This window comes from Grampus griseus (assembly GCF_964374135.1).
Source record: "Grampus griseus genome assembly, chromosome: 16".
In the NCBI taxonomy this organism is placed as follows: Eukaryota; Metazoa; Chordata; class Mammalia; order Artiodactyla; family Delphinidae; genus Grampus; species Grampus griseus.
The window spans coordinates 59,635,975-59,657,544 of NC_139010.1; the positions used below are offsets into that span (position 1 = coordinate 59,635,975).

The 21,570-nt window shown below is 37.3% G+C and overlaps 1 protein-coding gene across 5 annotated transcripts in view; it reads left to right on the plus strand.

The window, feature by feature from the left end:
* BTRC (beta-transducin repeat containing E3 ubiquitin protein ligase) overlaps positions 1 to 21,570 on the plus strand; it is a 183,587-nt gene that overhangs the window by 70,884 nt on the left and 91,133 nt on the right. Inside the window, exon 3 of one of the 5 annotated variants that reach the window (XM_082673809.1) lies at positions 8,707 to 8,793. The exons of the other annotated variants lie outside the window; for them this stretch is intronic. Within the exon in view, the coding sequence (XP_082529935.1) occupies positions 8,707 to 8,793 (87 nt within the window). The remainder of the gene's footprint in view (positions 1 to 8,706; positions 8,794 to 21,570) is intronic. 5 annotated transcript variants of the gene reach the window in all.

Sequence of the window (21,570 nt, forward strand, 5' to 3'; positions counted from 1 at the left end):
ATTTCAAGCTATTAAATAGTGGCTCTGCCAGCCAGCTAACAGTTCAGTTTCAATGATGTCAACGTCTTTATCTTCACAGCAGTGTGTTTGTACAATTATTTGACTTTTATTGCATTTTACCCTTATTCTATACAAGAATAGACACCGGGAGAATTAAAATGATCATAGTGATAAACTACAGTCTACAGAAAGGATGGAGATCATTAGGGACACTGAAAGTGACCCTTTAGCCTTGATTGAGAACAAAATTAAAGTATATGTGCAAAATGTTGGAAATATATTATTGAAGATCATTTATTAAAAAGAAAGTATAATTATGGATTTTAAAACATTTTAGCTAAAATTGAAACTTATTGTTCAGCTTCTACCCTTTCAACTTTTATGTATATTTAACTAAGAAAAGTTAGAGATGACCTGAATTTGGTGTATTTTACTTTATGCTAGAAATTGTCTTGGAAGAATGACACCATTAGGACTGATTTGTCTTTCAGGATGCCTACTTGGTTGTTCTAAATACTCTGTTTTAAGTTTGGTAATAATAGATTCCTCCATTGCTAAGTATTTTGACGTGTTTGTGATGCAGGTAATGTTCATTTACAGGCTAATTTGCAACATTACCTAATATCTAGATTAAACAAGATCATCTTATTGTGAGATGATCAGATTTCCTTAAAAAAATTTTTTTGTTATATTTCCTGATGGATCTGAAAAATTAAACTTTTCACTCCACAAAGAGGGCTTATTGCTTTTATGTTGAATAATGTCAGATTTTACCTAACTGCCCTAACTTAACATGACCCCTAATGGCAGAAGAGAGAGTATAGGTACTCCAGGGCGCCTGGAGTTGCCCCAATATAAGAAGCACAGACCGGAAAAATCAAATTGATGAAAACTTTAAGGGTGATGGGATCCTCTGTGGATGTACTGTCCTTACCAGAGAAATTCTTCCTGTGGGCAGTTAAGGCTCACCTGTATCCTCTGGAGAGGTACATATTACTTTCTTTATATTCCAAGATTACCTTCTTGTTATTGCCATCTGTGTGCTGAGTAGAGGCCAGAGTACCACAGGAGTTCCTTATGTGCTATTCAGGAATCATTGTTGGTTGTTTTGTGACTGCCTGCCACAGCCATTTGTACCTTCTTTCACTATTGTGCTGTTTTATGTGGTAGTGTTTTATTGTCTTGCTGTCCTTCCTTGTGTTAGTTTTTAGACTTGGTATTTTATGTGGACTGTCAGGATATGGAATCTTGGTAGACAGGCAGCATTTAGGAAACTGTCATTTTTCATGATGAGAGAAATCCAGGTTATTTATGTAGGCCTCATTGGGGGAAAAAAAAAAGACCAGTCTCTTGACTGTTTAGCTGCTTAGGCCTCTGAGAATTGCAGTACTTTACCATTGTGGGGTGATACCCATGAGTTCTGTTTTTCCTAAGAGTGATGTTGAATAGCTGTGAGCTTTTCTATATTCTCTGGCCCAGTCCTCTGGAAACCAAGTCTATATTTTGAAATAGTTATTTGGGCCTAAGATGCAGTACATCATCATGAAACGGGATTTTGCAGTGTACTTTTCCCTGCTGGGTTGTCTGTCACCTGCATTTTAAAGTTCTCAGGTGTACCATTCAAATTCTCGAGACCTTTGTCGCAAACGTAGTATCTATGGCTTGGTATGAATTAAATTGGAATTCTGTACCCAGTAAAATTGACATAAAAAGAGTAAATTCATTTTTATATATGATCCTTTAGCAAAAAGTTCACATCTTAACCTGATTTGATCTAATTTTTTTGTGTTAAAGATCATAAACAGAAGAGAAGGTATACAGGGATAAGTACTCGTTTTATCTTTTTGTGTTTCACACACACAAATATATATTGCAGTATTTAAAACTAGTTTATGCACAGCTTTTGTATATGAACATGAGAAGTTTTATATTTGAAAGAAAGCACATGATTAGTTTTACTAAAATATAGTTGCTATTGTTCATTCCAGTGTCTGCCCTTTGCATGAGCTGTGTTTTAGTGAGTGCCTGTTTCTTTACTGGTAATAAAACATAAGGGAAATTTCTAGTATAATATTAGTATATTTCCCCTAGATTTTTACATTGTCAGGTCATTAATTTTTTTTAAGCATTTCAGTTGTAGCATAGTGCAGTCCTTTGGGGAGAATTGGTAAAATGAGGATAAAATGGGTACAGGATTCCAACAGCTTGAAGATAACACAATATTTGACCAAAATCTCTTTTGTATTCCCTACTCTGGTTCTATTCCAGTAGTCTTGGAAATGTGCCTACAGACTATTTACAGTGAGATTATAAAACTGAATCATGATTTTGGTGAATAGAAGCCAGAGCATGTGGCTCCAGCACCCTAGCTGGCAGTAAGCTCTCCGTAGGTTTATGAATGTAGTTAGATGGCCCCCAACTGTTTACAAGACAGCAGAGGTGAGATCTTTGATTGACAAGTCAGAAATGCATTAGATCATTCTCTCTGCCAGTCTCTGGTTCATGCTGTTAAAAATGTCAGCCTCCAAGTTTGAATGGCAGCCGGAGGGCCTTAGAAGCTTTTTGTTTTCAGAGATGGAAACACAAATTGGATGTGTGCCTGAGCGCTTCATCCTGGGCTGTAATTTCATCTTTTAGCTAAGAACCACAAGGTACATGAGCAAAGCACCCTGTAAACAATAATACTGTGGAAAAAAAATAAACAAGGTCGTGTTTCTGGTACGTTGATCCGATGGTGTCCTGACCTCTATCACGTTGAACATCTCCACTCTGATTGCTGTTCCCTTTGGCATTACAATGAGAGAAAGAGAGACTGACATAGGAGGAAAAGATTTAAAGTTGCAGTGTTGTTGCACATTCCCTTGTATTGGCTATGAAATATTGAACTGTCAGAATGTGACACTTGGTTTTTTAAGCAACCTTTCTTGTTTGAGGTGTTTGCAGTTCATTCCTTTATCCCCCATTTGTCTGCTTTCATTGATAGGGTTGGAAGTAGTTGCCTTAAATGCATGAAAAGGGACAATGTTAAAGAGAAGTGGTGCTGATGGAGCCAACAAATAAACGTAATACTGGAACATAAATGCAGGCTGTGAGGTGTGGGCAAAAGGAGACTAAAGCTGGGTTAGTAAACTAATATTGGGGTTTACGGAATACATTCTATTCTAAGGAGGAATCAGCTTAGGTCCTGGTTCTGTTTTTGTGGAGGCAGGAAGTTGGGAAGGTGGTAGTGGGTAAATATAGGAAATGGAGTGACATAGTTTGTTAAACTGATAGCCTTCTATATGGCAGTATTGCCAGTCAAATAAAAATTAACCCAGCTATGTTATTTATTCCTCTGATTATTCACAGTTTTGGCAAGTGGTTCATTATTGAAAGCCTTAAACGTTTGGCAAGAAAAAAAATATCTTTTTTTTAAAAAAAAAGTGCCGAATTCATATTTTTAGTAAGAAGGTTGATGAATAGATAATATGTAAGAACCATTGTGTTTGTATTAGTACAGCTTAATGGCACATGAATAGAAAATTTTTGTTGAGAAAGCCAAATCATAGATTTCTTGGAAAATATATTCTAGTAATAGAATGAGTTTTCTATTGCTATTTAAGTTGCAGAATATCTTAAAACAACATATTTTATAGAAAAAAATTTTCTTTCTTTCTAAGAAAACAGCTGTATTGTCAGATATGTGCTTTTATCTTAATTCATTTTGGGGGCCTAGACCTTACAAGTAAAGTTTTGAGTGAGAATGACCTTTTGGAATTCTTCTGGAGTATGAAAAAGGAGTTTGTGTTGAAAGTACTTGAATTAACTCTTATTGATGCTTTTAAAGCACAGCTGTTTAGCTTAGTCTTCTCCCTCTGCAAATGTGAAAGGCAGGAGCTATTCTCTATCATGAATACATAGTGAAATGCACTGGAAAAATGGTGGTAATCATTCCTGACATTTCTTAATTCCCTGCTTTGAGGGCATGCTAGAAAGAGGAGATGGTATTTGTAAAATAGTGTCCTGCTCCCTTGTACCCAGAATTATGTCCTCACTTACCAAGTACAGCACAGAGAAAGCAAGGCAAAAGGGAGGGATATTGAGAATTACTTACTGTTGTTTTAAGTATTGCTCTATATTTTTAAAGCATAAATATTGATGTAGATTTGCATTTAAGGTGTGAGAACCCAGTGTCTTGACTCAATGGGGGAGTTTTCAAAAACCATTCTTTTAGAAATTGATTTCTCATTGGCTGATATCCTGAGGATAAGTAAAAACAAACCATTCTTTTCAATCTTGGAAGAACAAGAGGAGTGCAAGTGCTTATCTAAGAAATAAGACTAGAAATATCTACATTTATGGGACCTCCTAAATCTTAAAACAGAGAAACTGTACAAATTTTCTTCTTCCTTGGTGTATTATCATGCAGCAATCACTATGAAAATGCCTCACAGCCCATGGGCTTTTATACAGCCACTCCTCCATAATAATGATTAGCTTTATTACTTAAAGTCCAGGCTTGCATTATAAGCAAAAATTAGTATATTCATAGAACCATAGAATTTCAGTGTTGGAAATGATGTCAGAAGGCCATCTAGTTATATATAGGAATCCTTTATGAAGTGTTTTTGGCAAGGGACCATCTAATCTCTGCCAGATCACTGCCATTATTGGCAAGCTGAACTTCTTGAGGCATCTTGCTTTCTTCTTCACTGTTGGTTCTGTTAGAAAATTTTCTCTCAAGGAGTCAGACTTCTTACTCACCTACCATTTGTGGTAATACAAAGTAATTGTTTTCTTTTTCATGTATTTATATGTTTGAGGATAGCTATCATGTTGCTTATATTTGCTGTGCCCAGAGTGAATATTCCTGGTTCTGTTAGTATTTCTTTGGAAAATGCTAATAATCATTCCTGTCATTTTCATAACCCTGTATTTTGATGGAGAGTGTTAATCATTCTGATTGTCCCTCCTTATGAATGCATTCCATCTTGGCAGTGGCCTTGTTACAATGTGGCATGCATAACTAGAGGCAGTGCTGCAAAAGTGTAGAATACAGTGACGCATCTTGTTTTGAACATAATTTGGGTTATATAATTTAATTACTGCAGCCTAAAATTGAGTATATTTCTTTGGTGTAGATGATGGAAAAATCTCTAGGAACTTAGCCTGAGTGTGTTTCTTCACCTTTTCTTTGAAGTCAGAAAAGCATATGTAAGTACTTTGATAAATGACATAATGTAGTGGCATATTTGAGTGGTACAGGTATTTTAAACCTAGCTCCAGTTCTTGAAGATGGTGAACATCTGCTTAGAGGTATTGTAGAGCTCCACAATGCACTAATTGAATTACTCTTTTCTGGAGTTGCTGACTGCACTAATTGAATTAGAATCAGTGTGTGTGTGTGTGTGTGTGTGTGTGTGTGTGTGTGTGTGTGTGTGTGTGTGTGTGTGTGTGTGTGTGTGTGTAACTGAGATAATTCCAACCTTAACAGGAGAGACTGGGGGAGATATGAATGATGGCATGTACTGTGCTGCTATCTAATGGCAGCGCATGGAAGTACTGCCTGGTCTCCAGGGAAGACAGAATGTAGTCATCTGATCTAGCGTTACCTTAGTCTAACCCCATCCAGTTTAGTTCAAAAGATCTCAGGATGTATTTTTGTAGTTCTAAATCTAAGAAGAAAGAATGTGATTAATTTACCTATTAAGAATTAAGATATGTTTTATTAGGCATAAAGTTTTTTACAAAGTATTAAGTCTCAAATATTCAACTGAATTAAAAACTTCTAACTTCTAATATCAGTATAATTGGTGAAAACAAATCCAAATGTACTGAGTCAATGGGTCGTGTTCTTTTTCATTTTGCCTTTCATATGACATAAATGTAAAACAGAATTACCTTTTAAAAATTCTTAGCATAACAGAAAGTAATGATATAGGGCTTGTGTTCTTAAATAAAATTTCTTTCTGATTGTCAAAATACTGAAAGTCAGTCAGTCAATTTAAGGGTGTTATCAAATTTTACTATACATAATTATGCTTATATAAAATTTTTAAATTATTATAGGAAATATTTTAATTATAGCAGTCTCAGAGCAAGTTTTACAAATTTCTGCTGCTCTAGTTAATTGTTTAAAATTTAACTTTATCACAAATTTGGTCAAGTTTGCAATTCTCTGAAGTGAAATACGTAATTCTTCCTTTTCTAAAAAAAAAAGAACCCATTAATCACAATTTAATGATTTTTGTAAAACATCATGAAAATATAATTCTGTACAACTTTAAAAGCAAATACACTGAGGACAACTCAGCAAGCATGAACTGTATTTTGATTCAGTATAACTCTAGGCATTCTAACTTATAAAATAACCCTTAACAGAAAAATACACATGTATAATCACTTGATTTATAGAGTGTGTATGTGGACCTGTAATACCACTTTAACAGTAGAAAAGTGCTACTGGATACCTTTCTTGTATAAGTTTCAATCTCTTATATATGGTCTTCATTATTAAAATAAAAAGTAAGTTTTAATGTTCCAATATTTTATAGGCTAATTTGGTTTTTATTGTAGGATTGAGCTACTTAGGTTTCTGAGCTATACAAATAGCATTGATTAATAGGACTAAAACAGGGGCTTCCCTGGTGCTGCAGTGGTTAAGAATCCACCTGCCAATGCAGGAGACACGGGTTCAAGCCCTGGTCCGGGAAGATCCCACAAGCTGCGGAGCAACTATGCCCGTGCGCCACAACTACTGAGCTTGCGCTCTACAGCCTGCGAGCCACAACTACTGAGCCCGAATGCCACAACTACTGAAGCCTGCACACCTAGAGCCTTTGCTTCGCAACAAGAGAAGACACTGCAGTGAGAAGCCCGCGTACCGCAACAAAGAGTAGCTCCTGCTCACTGCAACTAGAGAAAGCCCTTGTGCAGCAATGAATACCCAATGCAGCCAAAAATAAAATAGATAAAATAAATTTAAAAATTTAAAATGACTAAAATATATGATATGCACTCTTTATATCTGCTTTCAAGGGCATTTTACTGATTTAGAAAATGTATTTTGATACCATGTAGATTTAAGTCTTTACAAATAACATTGCCATTCACAACTAGCCACAACTCAGTTTAATTCATGTATAGAGTACCTTCTGTGTGCCAGGTACTGTACAAAGTACTGGGCATAAATTAAGATTCAGACCCTGTCCTCGAGGAGATTATAGTTATTTATTAGACATTTATTAAGAACTTATGTACCAGGCACTATGTAGATAATTTGAGGGACTACTGCTGTGAATAACCATTAGTTTCATGTATTTTTCCCATTCATTGAGCTAGAGGTCTGGCTTAGTAGCCGGTCTAAGGAAGCAGTATACTTATTTTCGTATCAGATATAGCTCATCTCAGCAAAAAGAGTGATCTTAAATGGTTTTCCCTTCTGCCTTTACATACCTTCTAAGGGAGCAGTGATGTTTTTGATAGCTTTACATGTAGCTTTAAAAAGAGATGGGTAACATTTATTACAGTGCCTCCTGCTGGTAAATCATAGATTTTCAACCCTGTTGTCTCCAGAATTTGTAGTGCCCACTTGTGGTTTGGTAGTTACTTCAGGGTTTCTTCTAAGGCTATGAGTGGGAAGGAGTCTACTGCATACAAGGTATAAAGTACTTCTTTAAACCATCTATTTCTAGAACTTAAATTGTCCTGGGACCAGCTCTTGATATAAAAATTCATAGAAACCTGTTTTTCACAGAGTGTGGTAACTCCTTGCCATAGTGCTGTAGTGTTAAAATTCACATTGGCCAGGTTGTTCTGTAAATTAAACACTGACAGCTGCCCTCAGGGGAACAGCCAATGTATTTATGATGATGTGCTGATTACACAAAATACACTGCAAGCAGAAAACAGCTGCAGAGAACAAACCTCTTAAAAAGAATACAATTACAAATAGCACCCTCAGTATTTCTAGTGGTGAGTGTAGAATACAGCATGCTAATGCAGGTTTCTTACTTAGTCTGCCTGAAAACAAAAAATCTGAAGGAGATAAGTTAAATTATGGTTGGTTGCACGTGTGCCCACATTAGCAATGAACAAATTTTGTTTCTGAAGAGCACAGCTATGAGTGCACAAATATAAGGTGTGGAGTAATTTTAACCCCCCCCCCTTTTCTTGTTAGTAGGCTTTATTGGTGCCTTTCTCATATATAGTAGGGCATGGCCTTGAGTCGATAAGGGTTTGGACATTTGAAGGATATTACACAATTGACCAGGAGAGTATCAAAAATTGTGTTTTAAAAAATTCAATAGGAATTCCATATGTTAGGGCTTGGATATCAACATTTTGTTTGGGACTTCCCTGGTGGCGCAGTGGTTAAGAATCTGCCTGCCAACGCAGGGGACACGGGTTCGAGCCCTGGTCCGGGAAGATCCCACATGCCGTGGAGCAACTGAGCCCGTGTGTCACTACTACTGAGCCTGTGCTCTAGAGCCCGTGAGCCACAACTACTGAACCCACGTGACACAACTACTGAAGCCCACACACCTAGAGCCTGTGCTCCACAACAGAAGCCACCACAATGAGAAAACCATGCACCACAAAGAAGAGTAGCCCCCGCTCACTGCAACTAGAGAAAGCCCACGTGCAGCAACAAAAGACCCAACACAGCTAAAAGTAAATAAATTAATTAATTAAATTTTTAAAAAAGACAAAACATTTTGTTTGCAGATACACCTCTATACATTCATTGTTATAATGGCTTTGAAGACGTTTGCCCTTGGAATTAATAAAAGGAGTCACAACTCTGTATCTGTGGTAAGGTCTCTGATTTCTTAGATTCTGTTTTTCAAGAATTTGGTGTTTTAGGACACTGTAATAGCTGGGTGATAACATATTTTTAGGAGAATCAATTCTCAGGTATGTCCCCTTTCATCCCTGTATGTTCGTGGTCATGTGCAGACAGGTGAGATCAGAAAAAAATTTAGTTGTCCTTGTTTGAAATTCTCTGTTACAGTTTAGGGTCTGTATTTATAAAATATTTCAACCGCTGAGCATGCTAGCTTCTGTTTAAATCAGTGGAAAATATGTTGATCTTCCAAGACATGGATTTACTCAAGCCAGTGCTAAGGTGTAGCAGGGGGATATAGTTATTGGAAACAGTTCACTTCACCCGCCTGAAACTAAGAATCAACTCTTCAGTATATGGATCACTGGTATGTAATAATCGACTATTATTGGTCTGTCTGTTGGTCTCTTTTTAAATCAGTTTGGAACCTCCTGGAGTTATTTTCTTGCTCTGCTGACATCAATCCCATGTGGCAGAGGAGTTGTGTATAACCACTTTGGTTTAATCAATAGAATAATTGATAAACCAGATAAGATTTAAACTGATTATAGCCCCAACAGAATTCCCCAGAGGCCTTGGACTCTCTTAATTTTGACATGTGTGTTTTGTACCCTGAGGATGAAGTGCAGTTTGAATTATCTGTTTTTATTTGCTTAATGATGGGGAGGGTGTTAAAGTCAAATGTTTAATTAACCCAGCAATGGGCTGCGTTGTCACTTACACACAGCTGATTGAGATATCTCATGGAGAATAGTGAATAGGAATGATAATGTGGCACTGGGACGGAAGATTGCTTTTTCAATCTATTTGCTGGGTCACTGCTTTGAATGTCTTATTGGATGAAAGGCATTCAGCCTGGAGAAAAAATTCAGCATTTAAGTACATTTTGTTCTCTTCTCCCCCTCTAACCCCCCCTGCCCAGAAGTTAACTAAAACAGATATGTTCTAGGTTTAATAAGCCATTCATGTACTAGTAAGAGACCAGGGTAGTCAGTAGCCTCAAGCTACATAATTTCCTGTGGAACAGAAAAATTGTAGTAGCCTCCAAGGTATTCTAAATGTGAGCTCTTTTGTCCCTCACATCCCTTGTCCCTTGCCATTATTGTGGAGTTGTCTTTGGTTACTTGTCTCTTGCCTCTTTCTGCAGTGTTTGCTTGATATGCCCCTACCTCTAGGGCCACAGGCAGACCTTTTTCTCCTACAGAAGCATATTCTCCAGTACATTTTTGCCATTTCACGCAGCTGGCTTCTATTTGGTTGTATTTCTAATCAAATATTATAGTGAGATTGTCGAACTATTTAAAGAGATGAAAATGTGAAGCATATAGATTCTTGCTCCCTTTGCTACTGCTATTATAAAACAGTTGGTTCCATGTATATTTTATTTTGTTCAGAAGCAGTTTGCTTTCTGTATGAACTAAAATCTAGGCCAGGAAAGATTCTAATAGCCCACATATCAAAAATGCAATTCAGGCAACTGGAGTTTTAATGACTTGCTACCCACAAAACATTCCTTACTAGCTTTATAATCAATGTAAAATTCTTTGGAGGCATATGAGCAAAACTTAAAAAAATTTTTGTCATGACTTTCCTTTTTTGTAGTTCTATGCTTCTTCCTTTTATCCCCCAAAGATCTAAGCCAGGAATTTACTAATTTTTTTTCTTTGCTTTAGTCATTTGTATTCCAGAGAGCACAATAGGGAGAAGGATACAAGATTGATTTTTGTGTGTGTGTCCTCTTGAAAGCATAGTCTGGGGCATGACTACTTGTGTGTGTGGGGGGTGTGGATTTACAAAGCAACAGAAGCATGTAGCTAGTTTTCAGGTGCATTTTGGACTTTTGCAGGTCAAGGCAGACCAGAGGAGTAGCTTATCTTGAGGGACACAAGTAATAGACGAAATATAGAGCAGCTATTTCAGGAATCATGTAGGTCATTTAATTATCCATTATGATTGAGTGGCTAATGCTCTTTTGGCAATTACATGACCTCTGTTATTCTTGAAAGCTTTCCAGGCCCCCGTGGGTCGAATGACCCACCAGTCAGTGCTTGCAGACTTTATTCCACTCAAAAGGAAAGGAGATGCTGGGCGCTACTGGCATTTAGAAATGGCTGTGCTTTCTTTACCAACCACTACCCAGAATATCCTTTGTACAGCAGTCAGTGATAGGCAGCTGGTTTTGAAGTCTACCGTTCCTTCCTTGTATGCAGAAGCACGAGGTATATCGGTTTCCACAAGAGGGAATTGTGGCAAACAAACTTTAATACCAAAGTTGGCCATTATGGTATTCACAGGTTCTGTACTGCAAAGAACAAGTACTGTGGTATTAAAACTAATGTTTGATATCTCTCAAACCAATCATTCATTATCAAACTCTGAAGTTAGTGATTTTTTTCATTCCATAACTCAACAAAATAGCATTGACAATACTAATAACAGATTTTTTTAAAGAGATCATTGATTAAATCAGCCCAATCTGAATTGGTTAATCATTATTTATTCAACTAAATAAACTTAAATAATCATGCTTATATGTGGAATCTAAAAAAAATGGTGCAGATGAACTTATTTACAAAACAGAAGTAGACTCACAGATATAGAAAGCAAACTTACAGTTACCAAAGCAGAAAGGGGGTGTGATAAATTAGGAGTTTGGGATTAACAGATACATACTACTATATATAAAGTAGACAAGGATCTACTGTATAGCACAGGGAACTATAATATCTTATAATAACCTATAATGGAAAATAATCTGAAAAAGAATATATATATATATGTAGCTATATCTACATAACTTTACATGTGAAACTAACACATTGTAACTCAACTACACTTCAATAAAAAGAAATCATGCTTAAATGATTATCTAATTAAAAACAGCCACTCTAAAATTGAGATGCTGATCCAAGATGGAATAATTCTGCAACATTTAGATGAATGTTTCTGACCTTTTTTTCTTTAATCAATAAAGGATCATTAATATTTCTAAAGAAAATTCTTTACTCCTGCTAAATGATAGTGAAACTTTTGCTTTTTATAATTATAGTGACTTATTGAGTAATTCTGAGAAAAGAAAATAATGTGGGTTCTTGTGATTCTTTAGATTAAGAACAGTTATGGCGTGAAAAGTAATGACATCACAATCAAACTATTTATAGGGTTTGTTGGAAATGTACAAACAAAATTCTATATACTTAGCAAAATGGAAGATTACCATATTCTCTAGTGGTCCAATAATTTAAAACCACAGGCTTAAGAGAAATAATTTTGTTAGAATAATGTACAAACATATCCTTTAAGTAGAGACCATTTGCATTGTTATAGAAAAAATAATCTATTGGAGAAAAAAATCTTTTTAAATTTGTTACTTACACATCAAAGAGCATTGTTAACAACAACAACCCTACAAGGTTGTTTGTCCCTGGGGTAGTAAAATTAGCTATCTTTCCAGATAAATTTATCAGACCATTCTTGGTAGAACTCAAAGTTGATCTGTTTTTCTTTTTTTAAAAATTTTGTTGTTTGGTACAAATGAAAAACTGACGACATGAATTGATGTTTATAACCTTTGACCCTTCAGAAATGGAAGCCTTCTCACTTAAATTTTAAATCCTTTAGGCCAGTACTACCTTGGTATCTGGCTACTTAGAGACCTGTGAGAATGTAGTCAGTGTGAATTATATTAGTTGTTTTCTGTTTAAAAACATATTTTCCCTCATTATATATAAATACATATATTTTTTATTTTTTTTTGCGGTACGCGGGCCTCTCACCGCTGTGGCCTCTCCCGTTGTGGAGCACAGGCTCCGGACGCGCAGGCTTAGTGGCCATGGCTCACGGGCCCAGCCGCTCCGCGGCATGTGGGATCCTCCCAGACCGGGGCACGAACCCGCGTCCCCTGCATCGGCAGGCAGACTCTCAACCACTGTGCCACCAGGGAAGCCCTGTATATATGTATTTTAAAATATCTGTAGTGGAGATGAGCAGAAAATGAGAAAGCAGAATTTACACTAAAAGCAAAAGTTAGAGCTTAAACTCAAGTATCCTGAATAAGGAGTATAATTTGTCTAGTTGGCACTTTAAGAGGAAAGCAAGGACCATAAAGCAAAGTGTGATGTTTGATTTCTTATCGGTAAGTTGCTATTCTTTAAGGCATACCCTTCAAGACCTGTGTTGGACTGTGTTATTCACCCTTGGAAACCAAAAATCTATATAAGTAAATGAGTGGAGATGGTATTTGTAATTTTAAAGACCTGAAAATTCATTAAGACTTCGTATAATTAGTGGAAATGTCCACAGGATAATAAGCCCACAGAAGAATAATTTCTTAATAATAATAAGGAAGAAGGAGAGTGATTAAATAAGGGATAGTGCATAATAGAAATATACACCGAAATACAAATCTTAACCTAACCCAATCCGATTTCCACAAATTTACTTATTTACTTGAGATGGTTTTATTTTCATTCCAAATGGATAGATTTGGGGATAAGTTTATCAACTGTAAAGGAGCCCTAAATTTCTTCCTCAATATTGTTGAATTGTAATAAAATGGGAGCACTAAAGCAGGGAAGATATCCAAGGTGTGATGAAAGTCATTTAGCAGAAAAAATTCAGGAACAGGAATGACAGAAATAACTATTCTGCAGAGAGAACGGATTTTGGCATACCTCCTAAGGGTTCTATAGTTCTCAACCCCATTTTGAGAAATCAAAAAGATCTACTGAAAGCAGATGTCTCTGAGTTACAAAAATAACCAGATGTCCTTATTAGTAGAAGCAAATGTTTGCCTCTTAATTCACATAGAACTATATGCATAGGATCACTGGATGAAATATTGTGTAAATATGGCAGCAAAGAAAATTGTGGCATGAAAGGGTCTGTCCTAAACATGTAAGCATAAAGGTTCTATCTTGAAAAGGAAAAAAAATTATTTTAGATTCATGTAGATTTAAAGGTAAGAGAAGTAAATTAAACTATTTATACTTTTGTTCACTGTGATAAGTGAGATTGGTTTTTTTTATTATGTATGTCTTTCTATCCCAAATCCTCCTGGTGAACCTTTATTCATTTTACTGTGCTTGTTTAGCTACTCTGTGCATTTTCATTGTATTTTAAACAGTGAAAGCATACGTATGAAACACATTTTTTTCTGAATGAATGATAGTCATCTTGGTTCTGTCAAGAAAAAACAAACAACCCGCAGTAGTATATAAATGCCCTCTTTGCAAGCCTACTGGGATTTAAAAAATATTAAGCCACATTGTTATAAATAGATGTAGTTTGGTGACTGCGTTGGGTTGTTAAGCAGAATAAAAGGAAAAAAAAAAGGCAAGGTATGAAGTTTTTCTGTTTGTTTTTAAATCAGGCCTTAAGAGTCAAAAAAACCTTTAGAATTAAATTGGACTCTCACTTCTGATGTGGAGCATCTTAACATAATTACAAGCTCTTTTATATAGTACTTATAGTCATTGCTAAGTTAATGTTCAAACCTTTGATTAAGAAGTCACAAAGCTGAATGTGTTCAGACAGCTGTGTAATAATACCTCTCCTGTTCACAAAACAGAGCACTATTTTAGTTTTTTTTCCTGTTCCGCATATTTATTGATAGAAATCTCTCCTCCTATGCTAGCTATGTTTTTAATAGTGAAATATTAAAATGCTGTATTATGATACATTCTATAACTTGAAAGTTAACAAAAGCAGCTCTGCTCCTTCATGTCATTGCCTTGTCACTCCCTGGTGCTGTTCGACTCTTCCATCCTTCTTATCAGAGTATCTCAGTGCTTAGTTGAGCTTGTTTATCTTAAAAGAGCAGGAGGCAGGCTTTTAGGGAGTAAGCTGCATGTTCCAGTATAACAGGAACCAATGCTGTTTGACTTGAAAAACATTTGATCTCTTACATTAACAGCCCATGTCACTGTAATAGGACTACAGCCGGGCTGTTGTTCAGTTTTCTATTATTTTAGCTTTGAAAGAACTGTTAGAGCTGCTCCAAAATCTCCGTGTTTAAAATTGTATATTGGCAGTCCCCCCAGGACTCGTAAGTAAACAAGGTGATGTGTGTGGCCAGAGGGAACATATTTTGTTAGCTTTGTTTTAAATAAGAACCTTCTCTATCTAAAGATGGTTTTTGTCTGATCCCTGATAGTGTGCTGCATGACTTTGCTTTTGTAAATTTGCACATCTTAAAACATATTTTTGTTTGTTATTAATGTGTGTGCTCAGTAACTATTCATTATGAACTTTAATATTTTTTCTCAAATAATGAAGCATTTAGTTTTCTCATGAAGCTTAACTTCAAATATTCTGCACAATTTCCCTAAGTACAGCAGTTTGTGCAGCAGTTGTTGGAAACTGGCAAGCAAGAATCTAAGGGGAATGTTTGTTAGACTTAAGTATTATTTAGTTTTATTTTAAAATATTCAGTTATTGGTAATTTCTATGCCAGAAATAGTTTGACGTTGGAATCAGGTAGCAGTATCTAAAGAATAGAAAATAAAATTTGTAAAATCAGGTGGTTCTCTTCCTTTTTAAGAGTACCTCTTATTGTAATAGTGATAGAATGGCAGCTTATTGTAGTAGTGGTGGAATGGCAGCAATTTTACTCCTTCCTTTCTTCCTTCCTCTACCTATTTTTAGGTTTGTTTTCCTGTTCTGATTCTTTTCTGATGTAATACAGCATTGCTAGGCCACCCAGCACTTTCCTTGCATTTAACCTAAAATACATACATCAGCCAACACAAGCATAATTGGTTGAAAGGCAGCCATCTATCTGGGGAGTTCTTCTAAATACTGAATGTATCATGCACTTTGACATGACATATCTGTAATATCTGAATACAGAAAGCACTTTTTGCATTAGCTATAGGTGTTAAAGCAGTAGTGTGTTTTAAGAATGTCTGCTGTGCAAATTCTGGCTTGTGGGGTAATGACAAGTGTTTGCCTGCATAGACAATATATTTTTCCTCTTGAGGTCCCCACACACCTAGTTTCCCTCAAGCTCATCATCTCTGTCAGGTTAATCAATAGGCACCGTATGGCAGAGGGTCAGTAATCAGTGTCATCGTGCCTTTAAATCGTGTTGAAAATTTGCTTAAAGCCTGGGCCAATTAACATCGAGATGATGAATGGATGGGAAGATGGAAAGAGCCTGACGCTCAGGGGCTTTGTGAGGAGGAGATGCTCAGCTGTTGAGCAGCAGACACCAGCGAATAAAATCAGCCATTCATGTGAGCTCAGTCCACCCACTCTTAATGATAATGTCAATCTAGCAAAATATATACACATTGGAGTTGTCACAAGTTCATAAATCAAAGGAGTTTGTCAAAGGCATTCAGATTAACGAGGCAGCAGCAATAACAAGTCAAATTTGCATAGAGAATTGCTCGAATCTCAGTAAATTATGATCCTGTTTTTCATTTGATTATTTGCTAATGTCTCAAGAGGGAGAATGATTATATTAGCATGCAAAATCTACTCCAGAAGTAGAAATCTGAGGTATAGAAGACCAGCACACTATGACAATTAATCAGCTTCTGCATACTAGCATAAATGTACAAGGCCCAGAAATCAACTTCTTTTTATTATTATTTCTCCTTGCCACTGATCCAAATGGTTCAGCTTGACAGAGACTTTATATTGCTTTAACAGTGTTTTGAATTGTGCCTGCAGGCAAGACATAGTTATGCAGCTATAACCAACCTATCCATCTGCCAACCAGATTGGAATTCTCCTATCCAAGGCTTCCATTAACCCCCACTGACAGCTCCAAACAGGATTAAGAATTTGCAAGCATAAAAAATAGTTGTTCTTTGCAAATATACACAATCCCTTTGCATCTTGAGAAAGGCTGCATCTGTGTTTTGTAATTAGTGTTGGACAGTGTAGCAGAGGGAAAAACCTACTTGGCGTTTTTTGGACTTTTGTCATAAGGGAGTAAGGCAGTACTAATGAAGTTCTGTGTTTGGTTGTCCCAGAGAGTGCTTTCCATTCTCTCCAGTTCCTAGCACTGTGCTTGAATTAGTGTTATTACTAGAAAATATCACTTCTTGAAAGGTTTAACTAGTGGATCTTGTTGAAGGTGAGCAGTATAGGGAGGCTTTGATGTGGCTGTGGTTTAATAGAATATGTCAAATGACAAAACGTGCTGGAGAAGCAATCTGCATGAAAACATGCTAGAGAATATTATCTTATGAGGACACTTGAGGCCCTCCCTAAAATAAAACTGGTACTTGAATAGGATTCTTCAGTCAGCTTCTGAACTTAAATGACCTAAGTTTTCTCCATTGTATCCTAGAAGAATTAATTAAAATTTGCTTAAACACACAACGCATACACTACCCCCCTGCCACACACAGTGTTTTGTCATTTTCATTGAAGAGTTTGAATGATTTTTATTTATGTAGCTAAATCATCTTTTAACCTTGTAGAAGAATAATTGGACTTGTTTGTTTTTTTGCGGTACGCGGGCCTCTCACTGCTGTGGCCTCTCCCGTTGTGGAGCACAGGCTCTGGACGCGCAGGCTCAGCGGCCAGGGCTCACGGGCCCAGCCGCTCTGCAGCATGTGGGATCTTCCCGGACCGGGGCATGAACCCGTGTCCCCTGCAACGGCAGGCGGACTCTCAACCATTGTGCCACAAGGGAAGCCCTGGTCTTGTTTTTGAAAATTACAAATCATACATATTTTGAGGATATAATTAGCTCCAAATCATGTAATAAGGTAATGGGAAAAATATTAATCCAATTAGTAATTTACAGGTCAAGCCCATGTTATGATGTTTGCAACTAGCTATGGAAATTGGTCTCAAGATTTTTCTCTTCACGTGGGTTGTCATTTTACATGATGATGAACAAGTAATTCAAAATCATAATTTTAATTCACCACGATTTACCTGCTTTGCTAAAATGATACAATTTTCCTGTTACAGAGACCATTGAATTCTCCCAGTGAAGAATGTGGCATAGGTGGAAAATGTTACTTCTAGTTTTAGAGCTGGTAATTTTATTTTTAACAGATGTCTATTCAAACAGGCTCAGGCTCTGTTGCACCATCCAACCTTGAGCAAGATGCTTACTCAAAGATTATTATAAGTCATTATGAGTGGCTTGACTTTTCATCACTGTGTAAATTAGTTTAGTTTTTTATTTGATTATATAATCAACTCTTAATTATCCATGTCACCAGGAGTTGTGTGTTCGAATAGATAACTGAAAACAGTAAATAAGCCACTTACTAGGTTGTGGAGAATATTGCTCCCGCCATAAACATCTGAAAAGTTAGGAGTGCTTTGCTTATCAACAGAAGAACATTTCCTTGTTAATGAAGGGTTGGCAAACTTTATTTGTAAAGGACCAGATAATAAACATTTGAGGTTTTGTGGGCCATAGGACCTCTGTCCTGACTACTCACCTCTGCCATTGTAGTGTGAAAGCAGCCACAGACAAGATAATGAACAAGGGTGGCTAACTTTCAATAAAACATTATTTGTAGAAACTTTATTTAGAGCAGGAGCTGGCAAACTCCTCCTGTAAATTATACTGGCATTAAAGTTTTGGGATGGGGACTTCCCTGGTGGTCCAGTGGTTAGGACTCCACGCTCTCAATGCAGGGGGCACAGGTTTGATCCCTGGTCAGGTAACCAGGATCCCACGTGCCCACGTGGCATGGCCAAATAAATAAATAAATGAATAAGTAAAGTGGTGGGATGATAGGACTGTAGTTGGGCTATCACTGAAGTTTCTCTGCTATGAAAACCTTTTTTTTTTTAATTTATTTATTTTATTTATTTTTGGCTGCTTTGGTTCTTCGTTGCGGTGTGTGGGCTTCTCATTGCGGTGACTTCTCTTGTTGCAGAGCATGGGTTCTAGGCACGTGGGCTTCAGTAGTTGTGGCACGTGGGCTCAGTAGTTGTGGCTCGCGGGCTCTAGAGCACAGGCTCAGTAGTTATGGCACACGGGCTTAGTTGCTCTGCAGCATGTGGGATCTTACTGGACCAGGGCTCGAACCCTTGTCCCCTGCATTGGCAGGCAGATTCTGTGTGTATGTGTGCGGTACGCAGGCCTCTCACTGTTGTGGCCTCTCCCGTCGTGGAGCACAGGCTCCGGACGCGCAGGCTCAGTGGCCATGGCTCACGGGCCCAGCCACTCCACGGCATGTGGGATCTTCCCGGACCGGGGCACGAACCCGTGTCCCCTGTATCGGCAGGCGGACTCTCAACCACTGCGCCACCAGGGAAGCCCTGGCAGGCAGATTCTTAACCACTGCGCCACCAGGGAAGCCCCATGAAAACCATTTTTAAAGCTAGCTGGATGGTGTGGGTGTAAGGTTCCAATTATTTATTAAGCCCTTATTATCTGTATATTATGTAATGTGTTGGGAGGTAGAGGGAGCCACAAAGACTGCCCAATAAGCTTACAGTCTTATTGGGTAGTTGAGAGTAACATGCAAAACATTCATCTATTTAAGTGCCAAATTGTGTGGACCAAATAAAAATGTTAGGGCATTTCCAGTAAAATAAGGTGGAGTAGTTGTATGGTTTCTTAGAGAAGACAGTTGAAACATTTTAAGAATGGGTAGGACTCAAATCGATTAAATAATTGGTTTATAATTCTAGACTAGCATTAAGGACCCTTCTAGCATGGAAATTTCAAGACCAAATCACATGTTTATAAGACTGTGAAGAGACTTGCTTAACTAGGGCAGAAAAATGTACATTGAAGGAAGTAACTTGATATAATGTAGCAGAAATTCTGGAAGGTCTTGAAAACCAGGCCTAGAACTTCATATTTAATTTCATAGAAACAAAGAGCCACTAAAAATTTTTGAGGAAAAAAGACCACCACGGCAGTAGTGGTGATTAAGAAAGATTAATCTGGGCTTCCCTGGTGGCACAGTGGTTAAGAATCTGCCTGCCAGTGCAGGGGACACGGGTTCGAGCCCTGGTCCGGGAAGATCCCACGTGCAGCGGAGCAACTAAGCCCGTGTGCCACACTACTACCGAGCCTGTGCTCTGGAGCCCACGAGCCACAACTACTGAGCCCACATGCCACAACTACTGAAGCCTGTGCACCTAGAACCTGTGTTCCGCAACAAGAGAAACCACTGCAATGAGAAGCCACTCGCCGCAACTAGAGACAGACTGCAGCAACGAAGACCCAACTCAGCCAAAAATAAATAAATTCATTAATTTTAAAAAATTGACTCTGAGGATTTAGGTCTGGGATAGAAAGAAAAGTTGAGAAGGAAAGAGCTAGCCTAGAATGGGTGGGAATGGTAAAGAGTGCTTTAAATTTGGATATGTTGGACTTCCCTGGTGGTCCAGTGGTTAAGTGGTCCAGTGGTCCAGGGGGTGCAGGTTTGATCCCTGGTCTGGGAAGTTCTGCATGCCATGGGGTGCGGCCAAAAAAAAAAAAAAAACCCACAACAACAAAAAATAAATTTGAATGTGTTGATTTTGAGACAGTTTAAGTTTTTTTAAAAAAAATGTGATTCCTTTTTTTTTATTCACCCCCAGGTTACTTCCGGAAACATTTTAGGCAAAATACATCCCTGAGATCTAATGCATGGGCTTTAGCGGTATTTCACTTTGACTTTTTCCTACCCAAATTTCTGTTACCATATCTGCATGTCTGCAGATGTTATAACTCTAATGCTTCCAGTTTGAAGTTAAATTCAAAGTTGTCAGTGAGGCTTTTATTCTGCCCTTTAAAGTTCTAACCTAGCGAATGCTGAGTTAAGAGATAAACATTCAAGTTAATATAAAAGGTAACAAGTTATATAGTATCTTTTACAGAAATATTTTCATGTAATGCTAATATTTATACACTGTTGTTAACTGCAGGACTTACAGACACATTCTGCAAATGATTTACTATAATGAAATGTTCCATCTGAGTGTTGTGAATGAGTTGTTCTGGGCAGTCAGGTTTTTCTAGTTGGCTCAGGGTTAAGAGGTAGAATATAACTTTTATTTTTATTGAAGGAATTTTTTCCCTCAAGTTATTTTTCATTTATCTAACTTCTGTTTTTCCATTTCTTAACATATTTTCTTCTAGGTTTCATCTGTTTGGTTAATTTTTATTTTGACAGATTTACAGAAAAGTTGAAAGAATAGTACAAAAATCCCCTTATACTTTTTTTTTTTGCAAAAATATTTATTTATTTGGCTGCATCGGGTCTTAGTTGTGGCATGTGGGCTCTTTGTTGACGCGTGCGGGCTTCTCTCTAGTTGTGGCGTATGGGCTCAGTAGTTGTAGCACACAGGCTCTCTAGTTGTGGCATGAGGGCTCTGGAGCGCATGGGCTTAGTTGCCCTGCAGCATGTGGGATCTTAGTTCCTTGACCAGGGATTGAACCCATGTCCCCTGCATTGGAAGGCAGATTCTTAACCACTGGACCACCAGGGAATCCCTTTATACTCTTCACACAGATTCTCCATATGTTAACATGTTACCGTGTTTGCTTTATCTCTATACATACACACATATATATACTAACATCCATTTACTTATATTTTCTGAGTTCTTTGAAAGTTAGTTACAGACATATGTCCTTTTACCTCTAAATGTTTCTGTTGTATGTTTTCTGAAACCAAGGACAGTTCTTTTAAGTAACCACAGTACAAATGATACAAATGAACTTATTTACAAAACAGAAATAGACTCACAGACATAGAAAAGAAACTTATGGTTACCAAAGCAGAAAGGTGTGGGGGGGTGCTGGGGGGGATAACTTTGGAATT